This window comes from Poecilia latipinna, unplaced genomic scaffold, assembly GCF_001443285.1.
Source record: "Poecilia latipinna isolate Pla-1442-1.1 unplaced genomic scaffold, P_latipinna-1.0 Scaffold567, whole genome shotgun sequence".
In the NCBI taxonomy this organism is placed as follows: Eukaryota; Metazoa; Chordata; class Actinopteri; order Cyprinodontiformes; family Poeciliidae; genus Poecilia; species Poecilia latipinna.
Genome location: NW_015113183.1, coordinates 99,373 through 113,475, shown reverse-complemented (window position 1 = coordinate 113,475; position 14,103 = coordinate 99,373). Strand labels below are relative to the sequence as shown.

The window sequence follows — 14,103 nt, the reverse complement described above, 5'->3', positions numbered from 1 at the left end:
AACAGAAGATGTCTTTATTACTATTTATTTATTTTTCTTCCGTCACCGTTAATGCGGCAATAAAACACTTGTCTTTTCCAGCAGCCAAGAAGCAGTTGAGACTCAAATGGAAGATGTGAGTTTTGCATAATATATTCCCTTTTGGTGAAAGCTGCAGAAACGCTGGTTAACAACAGAATCTGTTTAATTACGCTGCAACAGCAGGTTTCAGCCTGGCTGTTCAGGATGAGCTGCTAATATGACGAGCTAACAAATAGAGCAACTCGTCATCAATCCCAGGCCTCAGATTCCCCTCGAGCCAAAGTCTGTTTCACCTCGGTGAGCTTTTACCTGTAAACGACTCGTTCAAGTTCCCGTCAGATGAGCTGCAGCTGTTCTGAAACATTGAGGAGCTCCTGGAAACAAACCTGCCATTTGATTCCTGTGACGGCATGAATCATACACAGACAGTAAAGCTAAATATAGCAGCAGTGTTTTGCAGCACGCTTTAGTTAAGAGAACCAGGGGTCGGGGTGTTATTGTTTTTTTCAGAGAGCTGATGTCATTATCCTGTGTTGCACAGGAGGAAGTTGTTATCAGTTGATAGATTTCATCGCTGCACTGTGCCGTCTTTCACTTCCTTTTCAGTGGCAGTGAAGGCATCAGCTGAAAGGCTGAAAACATGATAGATTGTTAGTCAGGAAGCAGCTGCTTTTCAGCTTCTAATGCTCGTCTAACAGGTTTTTTTTTCTTTTTGAAAACATTGCAAGGTTTTCTTTTTGTGCTTCAGCTGTGTGCACATACCACACATTTCCTCTTTCTTTAATTAGCAGCAAAAAGGCCACCAGAGCTTTATCATTACAGCCAAACCACAGGTGTCTACAAATGAGATGTAAATAAATAGCCCTATCGGTGCTGTTGGCTGCAGCAGAAATAAGACATGAAGCAAAATAAAAGCCAAAGATGGAGGAAAGTGATGGTGTATGCAAAGGTTTGCAGCAGGTCAGCGTTAATTTCACTGTAATTTGTTCAGTGGACTGGAGGAAAATGTTAAATCCATCGAAGTGCATACCTGTCGGTGTTTGTAGAATAAAAAATCAGCTTTTAATGGCGTAGTTATCGCTGTTCTCACAGCTGCTGTGTGTTTATGCTGACTTATTCACAGTAATGTTTTGTGAAATAAAAAGTTTTAAGCAGAGGAAGCAGCTTAAACTTCCTCTGAAGCTCTGCTTCCCATCTATTTACAGTAAAAAGCTGTCCAGTTTATTCTCTATCAAGTTAGATTTGATGGGAACTCAGCAATAAAATTAGTTGTTTGTTTATATATGAATGAAACAAAATATTGTAACTGAAGTTTAGAACATTTCCAGATTTCAGAGCAGATGAGGAATATTAAACGCAAAAGAGCAGCTTTTTTATGCACATCTAGCTCAAACTCAGTCATCAGTATCATGTCTGGATATTGATGTAGCAGATATTACGACAAAGCCAGACCAGCAGGTATTCTGGACAGAAAACATAATGGTTCTTTAATAGAAAACTCTTTCTAACCAGAATGTGTTGATTAGTATTAGCCAGACATAAAATGATGGAGTGAGCACTTTTACTTTCCTCACTAGAAACAAGATGGTTTCCCAACCACAAGATATTCACTTTTACTCCATTTGTTACTTTTTGTGTTCTGTATGTCGGTACAACATGTCTGCTGATGTGTGCAGATTTCTTAAATTAAACCAATTTCTCCAAATGTTGCCAACACATGTTTACAAACTGTCAGAGGGATAAATTTCTCTGTTTCCCAATTTATGTGAGATTGTTTAATTTTCCATACAAGTTGCTTTTGTGTAGCATTAAAATAAAAGTTACTTTTCTATCAGAAAATTACCTCTAAGCTTAAGATTGTAACGTTTTGATGGCTACGTTACTGTAGTGCAGCCGTATTCCTGTAAATGATACACAGACTGATGGTTTTACCATAAAGTATAACATGAAATATTTGGTGACGCTGCTGTTGGGAGAAATTGGAGTGCAACAATGTGTCAAATTCTGTCTAACTGAAGGTTGCAAATCAGACGTTTAGTGATTTGAACAATTTAAAACTGACATTTTTTGTCCAGCTGTTCATGGATCTGATGGATAACTGTGGTCACAAACTGCTATAAACATCCACTGTAATTTTTGTCGAGCCATTTTCCACCACTTCAGAAAATTACAGTAAAACTGAGCTTTTCAAAAAGTGCCTTCAAAGCCTCAGTTAGGGTGCCGGTTTGTAGGATCTCCAAACTTTTGCTCCTCACTGGGTAAATATGCTGTCAGTACTTTTTTTCCTGGATGAGCGCTGTCTTCTACTGGGTTTGGTGTTTTTTGTCACATGAATTCATCACTTTTTCCAAATATCATGTATGATTTCTCATTTAAATGACTATAAGTATTGTAAGATACAAACCCAAACATGAATGAAAAGGAAAAGGCCATAAAAAAGATTGAAAAAGTCCAAATAAGGTTTCGCATAATATGCATTTAAAATTAATATTTAAATGTGTAAATTTCTTTGAAGAAAGAGAATATTTTGTGACTGAAACTAAGGATCCATTCACACCAGTCCTGTTTAGTCCACTTTAATCCAACTCTATTAAAGTTTGTCTTGGAAATCTGGGGAGATGTGAATACTCAAACTCCGCCTACAAACTTACATCTTGTTTCAGTCGAAGTGAAATCTGGTGGCATATGTGAACGCCAAGCAGACCGGAGACTGCTCCGAAAGCAGGAAGTGAACTATAGCGCAGGGTTTTCTGGGTAAATGCAACCAAAACAAACGTGTGTTTAGCGCTAGCGGGAGAAACGACTCATTGTCATTTACCAAAGAAAATCTTAAATTACCCCATTTTTGTTTTCGTAAACAAAAGTTTTACTCAGTGTCTTCTTCTGAGGTTTTTATGTCATTTCCTTTAGTAGTACTTGGTGTAGCGCCCCCACAGGCGAGGAGGTGAACAGGTTTTTCAAAGGGTTTGGATTGTTAGATGCAATGCAGTGTGAAAGAGAAACAGACCAGCTGAAAATGAAACAAAAGTTGCAATTTTGATCCCCAGTTGTACCAAATCTACCAGACTGTCAGGCGTGAAAACACCGCAGTGTTAATGTTTGTGTTTTCCATCCACAGACATGTTCAGCCAACTACACCTTCATCCCGTACATGGTCACACCTCACAACAAGGTGTACTGCTGCGAGAGCAGCCTCATGAAGGGCCTGACGGAGCTGATGCAGCCCAGCTTCGAGATGCTGCTGGGGCCCATCTGCATGCCGCTGCTGGACCGCTTCATTCAGCTGCTCAAAGTGTCACAGGCCAACTCTCAGTGAGTGCTTTCCTGCAGTGTGTGTGTGTGTGTGTGTGTGTGTCATCAGCGACCATCCCGTGGCTGTGAATCTTTCATTTTGGTCATGTTGCAAAGATTTTGTAACCTAATAAAAAGTCTTTCGCCACTGCGGCTCATAAGAAGGGATGTTGAGTGAACAAACATCCTGTTTTTGGCTGTTCTGCAGAGGAAGAACTCTATTTACGGACCATTTTTATTGACACAGCAGAGGGTCCAAGCAGAAATGGCAAAGCTGTAAAATGCACCAATTCCATGTTCAACGTTTAGATGGAAATGTCTTCTTATTCCAGGGAAAGATGGTGATTGTAGATGCAGACCATTGTACAGTTTGGTTCAGGGCGGTCTCAAATGCTGTGAAGTCATAATAGAAATAATTTTAAAGTTTGCTATGTCCCTGTAATTAGTCAGTACTTTGCTGAAACACATTTTTGACGTGAGATTACCAGTTTTAGACATTATATCTCAAGTTGGATCAATAAGATCTGTGAAGATCAATGTTCAGTTTATGCCACAGATAAAAATTAATTTAGGTCTTTCTCTTAACTGGCCCATTCTAATATTTGTGTATCGTTTAATTAAAACCAGGTGTGTCCAACTACACGCATGAGCGCTGGCGTTTTTCATGTTTTAGATCTGCTCAAAATATTTAACTGTTTCCAAAAAGTTGAATGAATACCAATACTTTTGCTGTCAGTTAAATTTAACTGTAATATATTTACCTTAGGAGGAGGATGGTCATACATTTATTCACTTTATGCCCAGTTTGAGGAAACCTTGCGGTTGTTTAAGAGGAAGTTAAAGTTCTCTACTGGCATGGACTTCCGCTGAAGGTTATATAGCATTGTTATAGCTTTAAAAGAAAGGGATTTTTGAAATTGAAAATGTTTCACCATTTATTTTAGTAAATTAAAGTGTTTAAAAACTGTAGTTTTTGTCTTTTAAATGGGACCTATTATTCAAAATTCACGTTTTTGTGGTTCTAAAAACGCCGAAGCACTTAAAAATAAAAACCACCCAGGTATTTTTAGTAATAAGTAAATGTTTTTATGCGTTTCAAAAATAGCCCGATTGTTAAGTCATAGTCCACCAGCACTGTGGGTTACCTAGCAACCTCAGCAGAGCCCAGCCCGTCACCTAGCAACCTCAGCAGAGCCCAGCCCGTCACCTAGCAACCTCAGCAGAGCCCAGCCCGTCACCTAGCAACCCCAGCAGAATTCCAGCACAGTTTAGGAGGGAGGTTATATGGATTTAAAGTGACAGAGACCCTAAAACAGCTCATTGTGAAAGGAATTCAAAACCAGACTAAAATCTCATTGTCTAAAAATAATTTTGTAAAAAAAAATGTGAAGACCTATCATAAGCATTCATGGGTCACCGTGGCTTTAATAAATGAAATTATATTTTTTTATTAACTCATATTAACTCAGTCTGATATAAAAATGTGTCTCAACATAAATCTGATTGGTTTTTCTAACTAAATGCATCGTTTTTGTCCTGCAGCCAGTATTTCAGAGAGACCATTCTGAACGAGATCCGTAAAGCTCGGGAACTTTACACCGGCGTGGAGCTGTCAGCCGAACTGAGCCGAATTCAGCAGAGGCTGGACAACGTGGAGTGTCTTTCAGTGGACGTGGTCATCAACCTACTGCTGACATACAGGGACATCCAGGTGAGCACTGAGCTATGAAAAACGACATGGGATCATGTTGTTCTGAGCAGCAAGCAGCAAAAAAGACAAGATATTTGCCTCCTACTTGAGGACAGACACGCACTGAGTTAGAAAATGTTTAATGCTGTGTGTCAGACTTGTCTCCAGGTTGTACTGTTGCCATGTTTACCCATGTCTCTGTGACAGTCGAGCTGTGCTTGACTAAAACATTCAGTGACTGGATGGCAGCAGTCAGAAATGTCTCCAAGTGTTCAAACTCGAGTTCTTAACTGAAAAAAAAATAGTGAAATGTATTTCGTCTGGCACAGTGTATGAACAAATAAAATGTTTATTTGCTGCACCTGTAAAGGTTTTAGAAACTCTCTTTCCAGACAAGTTAATTGTTTTCCAGGTGCACAATTAAGAATAAGCACCAGGAAATTTACTGAAAGTCAGATTCAGTTTTATACAAAACAAATGAGTCAATAAGATACCAGATAAAATTGTTTTGACAGATGATACGTTAAACACAATCCATTACATAATTGGTGTGCGTGTGTCCCAATTAGATACTCCATTGAAACACTTCATTATTATAGACGGTTCCCACAAGACTGGGCCAGAAGTAAGTCATTCTAGAAATCCGCCATCTTGGTAGGCAACCGTTAAACAGCGCTACATAGGAGCAGCATTACCAAGACTTGAATTAGTTTTTTAAACTGTTTTCTGCTCTTTAGTAGAAACAGTTCAGTATCTAGAAATAGCTCTTATGAATCAACGAGTCCATTGTATTTTTGTTGATGATAAATGTCTGAATGTCTGTAATATAAATACATTTTTTAATCTATTACTCATTGGTAATAGTTGATTACTAAAACAACCATTAGCTGCAGCCCCATTTAGCAGAAAATCAACAACAAAACCTCAAAGTTGAGGTTAATGTCACATTTAAGAGCAAAGTAAACTCAGACGTACCGACTGAAGGTAGATGTCTGGAAGAGGTCACCTCAGCCACTTTCATCCCTTCAGAGGATCGTTTCTCCTCCAACACAAGTCGTCCCAAACCACCTGCGGAGAGCTTGTGGCGCATCTTTTGTGCCGCTCATTTTAAAACTTCCATTCTTCCCCATCTTTCATCTCTGCTTTGTGATGCATTCATTGTCCACATCCTGCTGCTCACCAAAAGCATCGCACAGCCTCATGAATCTTTCATTAGGACAACAAGCATACAGGATGTCGTGAATTATTCAGCAGGCAGTGGCTGGAGTGAATATGTAGGCAAATATAAGGAACAAAAATATGATGAAGAGCCCACTCAATTACCGGCATGCATTTGCTGCTCGAGAGAGTGGAGTGTGCATGAATACGGTGCTGAAGTCAGAGTTTTGCAGGAGCTGCTTCTGTTCCCACAATCTTTATGTCAACACTAAGGGTGCAGCAGAAACTGAACTGCATTGTTTTATTTGCCTTCCAGGATTATGAGTCCATTGTGAAGCTGGTTGAAACTCTCGAGAAGCTGCCGACCTTTGACCCCATGGCTCATCCACACGTGAAGTTTCACTATGCCTTTGCACTGAACCGGTAAGACAGAAAACATGCAAGTAGCATTCTGCTTTACAGCCTGCTGATCTGCCAAACCCGAAGGCTTTAATTATTAGATGTTACACACAGGAAACTGTTTACCACATGGAAACGTTTCTAGAAGAAAGCATCTTGGTTTATTTTGAACGATGACCTCTGAGGGACATTGTAATTAAAAAAATAAAAAGTAAGGGTAAACTCAAAACTTTTTGATTAATCTAAGAGATTTTCATTATTTATTTTTTTAGCAAATTTTAGACTTATGAAACTGAACTGTTCAGTTTTCTTTTAGAATTTCTTTTAGATTAATCTAAAAAAAAAAATTGAGTCCCAGATTTTTTTTCTGCGAATTTTTCAACTCCTCAAGATTAGAATTTCTTTTTTTTTTTGTAGAAAATTTTTGAAATAAAGTTCAAAATTTCTTGTGGTTTTAGTAGAAATGTACTCCTCCTTTTTCCTCCTTTTTTTTTTTTTTTTAGTTTTTTATATGTGAACGTATTGGGCCGAGTATTGATACTAAAATCTAAAACCAAAATGTTACCAAATAGTCAAATCAGAAATTCACTTTCCAAATAATAAACGACATTCATTCGGCTTTCTTTGTGTTTTTTTTTTTTTTTTTAGTTTAAAGATGTCATAACTTCAACTTGAAGACAAATGACCTCTGTTCTGTACCCAGAATGCATTGCTGCAGAACTACCCTGTAGTGAAGTCTTATGGGGGATTTTTATAACTTAATTGTTTTTGTCTTTGTCGGGCTGTTTTAAACTATTTTTGCTTAACTTTATCAGTATACTGAAGTTCACATATGTAGGTTTTAAGTGACTGTTTATTATTTTCCAAACAGAAAATCCTCAGTATGTCACAGATGTGCCACAGAGTTGGGTTTTGACTGCTTCTTTCACACCAGCTGCTTTTCTTGTAAAACCTTCCTGCAGTTTTTATGGTGCATCTGCCTCATTCAGCAAATAAAGGATGATGGTCATTAATCTGGCAGCAGTTGTTGACACCGAATGTGAGCGACTTTTCAGCTTACAGCTGCAACCTGGACCATTTCTGTTTGGCTTCACAGTCGCATAGAATAAATGTTAGACAGAAAATCTACTGTTCGGCTTCATGAGCAGAATGTGGTGCAGATATTTTGTTCCAGTTCGCCTCACAAAAGCTGAGATGAGTCACTGTACCTGCAGATAAAGTAAAGGAGATGTGTGGTCTGATTTATTTTTGCTGAGAGAAAAAACATGCAGCAGAGAAACTGCGTTTCAGTTGCATGCAGAAAAGAAGACAAATGTCTTATGCAAGTAGAAAATATAGAAACACATTTATAGAAGTTGCATTTTAAGGTTTCTGACATAAAAGCTCAAAATTTAAAAAACAGTTGTGCAGAAAAGCAAGAGTAATAAAACAATAATAGGAGACGCTTCCTTTGTTGCAGATGTTAAATGCCTGCTTTTTGTATCAATGACTAGTGTAATCTGTCAAGAAAATCTGGAAATTTAACACCAATGTAAGTGAAATGCGAGATGTGCAAACCAGACACTTCCAGCATCAAGTTTTCTGAATTTGTAGCACAATTTCCAAAAATTGCTACAAATTTTGCAAGAAAACAATTTTTTTGATTACATTTTTTAAGATTAAAGTAGAAATTATGTTAAAAAAGGAGAAATTATGAGAAAAAATTAAGTCGGAGTGAATAAAAAAAGTGGAAAAGGTATATTAATAATAAAGTAAAAATCAACAGTCAGACCTGCAACAGGTAAGCCTCGCCTAAACGTGCCAATGTGTAAAACCAGACTTAATAGCTAAAATCTTTTTCACATTTCTTTTAACAAGCTATTTTGATTTAAATCGCAAAAATTCTAGTTTTTTCTCAAATCAGATTCCAACCTTATTGTTTTAATTTAATTGTGTGACAGGAGAAGAAAACTTCCCAATTCTTTTTCCTTCCAGTGATTAAAACTCCTTGTTAGAAACAGATCTCCAGGTGTAAAAACACACTAGTAGCTGTCAAATGAAGTATAAAATAGACACACTGGTTCGTTATAAAGTCTGAAGTGGTGTAGTAAGGCAACACCAGAAATAAATATTCAAAATGATCCAAACACAAACATACTAAAACCCTAAGGCATAAATATGTGTATGCAAGTATAAGAATAAAAAGCTTCAAATATTTATGGTCAGAATGTTATAAAACAAAATAAAATAGATTGAAAATGTATTGAAATTAAGTTCACTACAACTAAAATATTTTTTGCATGTTTTAATAATAAAATCAAGTTGTTTATGAACAAAAAAGCTCAGACAGAAATGTTTTGAGTGTTTTACATTAGATAAGTGCTAATGTAAACTTTCCTTTTTTCTTAGTTTTGTCATTTTGAGACAAAAGTGGAGACATTCGATTCTCCTGGTTTTAGATTTTTAGGGACGCAGAAAGCCTGTTGGTTCTGTTTCACATTTCTATCAGCTGTACATCTTTTTATTGCTTCAGTAGAAAAATGCCGTCCTGCACCCAACATGTTTTGCATTTTATCCCGGCCTGATTTGAATCAGTGGGTCGTTAAAAAGCCTTAGCAAAAACTTTAGCAGATAATTCCATTTAAATCAGATATGATGACAAAAACATGAACTTAGCTGTCCTACTTCAAGATTTCTGTAGCTTCCTAGTTATTTCTAATTTACTAAAGTTTAACGTGAGGTGCAGTGAGGCTGTTTGACAGAATGAGGATGCAACAAAACTCTGGCGTACAGCAGAGATGCCTCTGCAGGAAGCCTGAGGGCTTTAATTACAGTGACATCCTGTAGAAACTCACCCAGATGACCATCCTTTAGGCTGGTTTGGGTGTTCAGAAAGCTTTTACGCTCCTGTGGTGGAAGGTTAAGCATGATTTATGATGCCAAAAACTGAACAGTTTCTGCTACGTACACAGTTAAAACCAGATGTTTACATACCACAGCTAAAAATACACAAAACTTTCCTTACTGTCTGAGATTAAAGCAGACTAAACCTTCCCTGTCTGCGGTCCTATTAGAACATTTTTATTTTTTCAGTGCCAGGACAATGAGAGTGAGAATATTTTTAAAAGTATTTTCAATCCTTGGTTTCTTAAATGTCAGACTTCCTGCTTTCTTGTGTGAGATCTTGTACAAATCGAGATATTGGACCTCCACAGGTTGGTCTTTAAAGCGATCATATGATTTTAAATCCTTCATTCTCACATTTGAATCATTCAGTTGTGCTCTTTTTAAAGACTGAATTCCTCACATAAATGCAGAAATGCTGCCAATCATCCTCATGTATGTGCTCTCCTTTCTCTCTGCTGTGCTACAGCTAAGGATAAACAGTTTTCCTGTAATGTTGAGTCTTTTCTCCACCATTAATACTATTAGCAGCGCATACACGAGCATGATTGACAGCGCTAACACCCTCCTTGTAGCTCTGATTGGTTGTTTTTGACCGTTTGGATTTCTGGAGATGGCAAAAGCAGCACTGTGAGAAGCTTGATTATTTATTTTTCTATTTTTCAAATTATTCGTCTCTGATAGGTTTTTCCATATTTGTTAAAAACTATCATTTATAAAAGTTACATATTGCACCAAAATCAAATGCAAATGTATGGAGAAAAAAATCCCTATAAAATCCTCTCATGTTTCTGGCACTTAGCAAATAGAAATAATTTCTATAATCTTAACTGACCTAAAACTGGAAAAGTTGCATCTGATCTCATGTTAGAAAATATACTTTTAATTCAGAGTGTATAAACTTCATGTTTAGGCTGTGTCCAGTTAAGCAACATTTTATTGGTTTGTTATGTAATTTGGTTAAATAAAAGTGCTCTATTTAAAGAAAGACTAACTGAATTCTTTCACTGAAGTGTTGTTATATAATTACCTTCACTTTGGTTATTTCACTGTGTTCTGACTCAGCATGGTGCGGCCCACTCGGAGCCCTTAAATTAACAATATGTGGCCTAAATAAAAGCCGAGTGATTGATGTGAAGCTGTTGCTATGCTTCCCTAATGAATCGTCCACTTTATAGCGGCTTCTGTCTCAGTTATGTGGGTGTTGAACAACGAGCCTGTTGCTCAGGTTAGCGCCTGACAGGAGCAGGAAAAGAATTGCCCTCTATGCAAATACGCATCAACAGCGTGGAGAGGAGAAAGGCAGGAAACGGAGAGCGGGACGAGGAACGTGCAGGTCTGTGTGGGCCGTCGCCATGGCGATGGCCGTCAGGCCTCGCGTGGTATTTAACCTTCACACCCTGGAGAACGCAGATCTTTTTTGTTAATTTTCAAAGCGTGTCCAGAATAAGTCTTCCTAATCTAAACTAAAAGATTTATTGATGGGGGAAAAGCGTTGGCAGGAAACATCGTGGAGTTACATCCACTTCCTTCAAGGTATTCTAAATAAAGATAAAAACCAGAAATGACTTTTTACTCGCATTTTGCTGCCATTTCAGCTGCTTTGGGGGGTGAACCTCTACTTAGGGGCGAGTATTTATCGTATCATTTATCATTTATCGCGATAAATTTCTTACCATACGAATTTTGATTTAGCATTGTCTCGTTAATTTCCAATAAATTATGTTTAAGACCCAAAACTGTCTGAACTATTGGGATTGTTAGTTACTGTTTGTTCAAAAAGACAATCAATACATATCAATAACTTTGAAAATATTATTAAATTCATGTATTATGTGTCAGTCAGAGTCATACGGTCACCTAAAAATAATAAATGGTTCTTATTGTCACTTTTACAGTTTTTATATTGGTACCACAAAATATTGTGATAAAAGCTGAAGTCCATATCGCCTGCATCTTCTAGTTTTACACATCTGGAGATTAACATTTTTATAAGCTCAGTCAGGCTGAATGAGAAGCATCTGTGAAAATTAAATTTCAAATGTCGCTACAGATCCTCCATCTGAACTTTGACTAGACCATACTATCGCATGCATATGGTTTGATCAAAGCTACTCGGTTGTAGCAGCTGGATTTACGCTGAGACTATAATAAACACAGAATAAATCTATTTCATGTTGGTATCTTACATAAACTCTTCATAAAACAGCTGTAGCTTGACAAATAAGGAGAAGTTCAGTATGTATGACTTTATTTGGAAGATAAATTATTATTAGTATGTAGAGAACTGTGCAACAGTCTCAACTAATGCCACATTTCTTTAGTTTCCAAGCAACCACACTTTCTGCTGAGGTGGATTTGTTTATAACTTATTTGGATTACCTGAAAATCTTTCTTTAGACTTTAAAAGCTGCACCTAACAGTTATATTAATTAATCTATTGGTTACTCTGACAATTAATCGTTTAATCTGATTTTAATAATTCACATTCTGCAGATTTTTCATTTAAGCATTTATTAGAAATACATTTAAAAAATCCAAAATTAAATATTTTATTGCCTTTCATGCAATAACATGGCATTAGTTTAGTGAATTTGAACCTTGTGAAGCTAAATCTGAACAACTTAAGGAGTTTTGGGTAAAACATATTTGCAGACAAATGTTTTTGTTTGTCTTAAATCCAAAATGCATCCATTTTTTTTTTTTTTACAGTTTTGGCCTTAATTATTCATTTGAGTATTTTTGTTCTTACAGCAAATTGGCTTTTTTTTTGTTTATGCTCCGATTAATCGATTAATCGTTATTAATATGATTAATCGTTTCAGTCTGATTTTACCTAATTTGTGGCAGAAATGGAACAAAACCTAAGTTTTTAGAAGCTACTTTTTCTCATTTTAAGTTTGTTTGTAGGAGACATCATGAAGACAGATTAAAGAGAAACTTATCAGAACATAATTACCCTCCTCGTCCTGTAACGCAGCTCATTATTGCACGAATATCTCCCCAGATTAAGAATGTTGTAATGACACTTCAACATTAAGACAGTCTAATTACGAAAGATATTCCCAGTTTTCAACCAGCATGTCTGGATCTGTGCTCCAAGCCAATTAATTAGCATCTTTGTTATTGCCAAACGTCTCACACAAGTTGGAAAGTGTGTGAAATTAGATTTCTGACTGACTCGTTGTTTTCCGTTTCTGCTTTTTGTGTGTTTTGACACTCGTGTGTGTTTGTGTGACTGCAGGAGGAACCTGCCTGGTGACAGACAGAAAGCGCTGGACATCATGCTGCCCCTGGTGGAAGGGGAGGAGCAGGTCGCGTCGGACATCTACTGCATGGTGGGCCGGATCTATAAGGACATGTTCCTGGAGTCTCACTTCACCGACACTCAGAGCAGAGACAAAGGCACCCTGTGGTGAGAAAACCAGGCGGGAAGACTGATCTGCGTATCGGTTACATTCCTGCTCATTTGCCTCTTCCAGACACTGAGTCACCAATAAATATTGTTAAAATAAGTTTTTTGAGGGACAAGATGCATAATAACTGTGGTGACTCACTGTAGTTCATCATGGCAAGATGCTCTAATCCAACATTTCCAATTAGTGGGAAAGCAAAACGATTTGTAGGTAATAAGATTTATGGTTTGTATTTTCAGCAAATTGCATCTGATTACAGCAACAGAATGCAAAACATCCTTTTACATTATTCAGTTTGTCACACTTTGCTGCAAATATGCACAAAAAATGTGAGTAGGAACAGAAAGGGTGTCGGTCATGTTAGGATATTAGATTTTAATGGCGTATAAGAGGAGAGAAATGTTTAAAGTTTCATCAGATTTGAATACCACATTGGATACAATAAATTTATATTAGTTTTATTGCACTGCAAAAAATGTTATAAGTTTATGTTTCAGTGAAACCCAAAGATTCATTATTTTATAAAAGGAGGGGGGGAAAGAACATGGGGAAAAATATAAAAAAGGAAAACTGGAAGAGTGGGAAAAAGAAAAAAGAAAAATGGGGAAAATAGAAAAATTAGAAATAAAAAGAGAAAAATGAAAAAACTTAAAAGAAGAAGCAAAAAATAAAAGAAAAATTCTGAAACCTTCCAACAAGTTTTTCAAACTTTATTGCAATGAAGTTGTTAATCCTGCAGAGCATTTAATTTGATCATTAAAACTAAATGGATAAAAACAAGAATAATGTTGGAAGATTTTGCATAATTTTGCTTTTTTTACTATTCATTGTAGTTTATTATGAATAACACTTCAACCCAACACAAAGTCATATTCCTGCAGAAGCTTCATTCTTATAAACCCTGTTGTGAGGGAAAAAAAGGTTTATTTTAATGTAAGCTGCATCATAATAACAATAAAATCCTCCACAGCATGAAGTCAGATGTGAGTGTAAACAGTTTGTCTTTCCGTTGGAGAACAGCGAAACACTCGGGACCAGTCAGAGCAAACTGAAACCTGCCCAACAACACAAGCCGTCTGATTATCACTAACAGAAAACGGCAATTAAAACCTCATATATTTGTTCACTGAACATGCAGCAGAGATAATCAGCCTCCCATCTGGCTGGTATTTTCAGTTTCCATCTAAAAAAAAAGAAAGCTTGCATGGGGCTCTAATAAGTTTCGCACATCATTCTGCAGCAGAG

At 36.9% G+C, this 14,103-nt stretch overlaps 1 protein-coding gene across 1 annotated transcript in view; it reads left to right on the top strand.

Annotated features, from left to right (window-relative positions):
- Positions 1-14,103, top strand: part of map3k5 (mitogen-activated protein kinase kinase kinase 5) — a 75,017-nt gene that overhangs the window by 24,098 nt on the left and 36,816 nt on the right. Inside the window, exons 4-7 of the mRNA XM_015041746.1 lie at positions 3,140-3,333; positions 4,855-5,023; positions 6,477-6,583; positions 12,687-12,857. Coding sequence (XP_014897232.1) covers positions 3,140-3,333; positions 4,855-5,023; positions 6,477-6,583; positions 12,687-12,857 — 641 coding nt within the window. The remainder of the gene's footprint in view (positions 1-3,139; positions 3,334-4,854; positions 5,024-6,476; positions 6,584-12,686; positions 12,858-14,103) is intronic.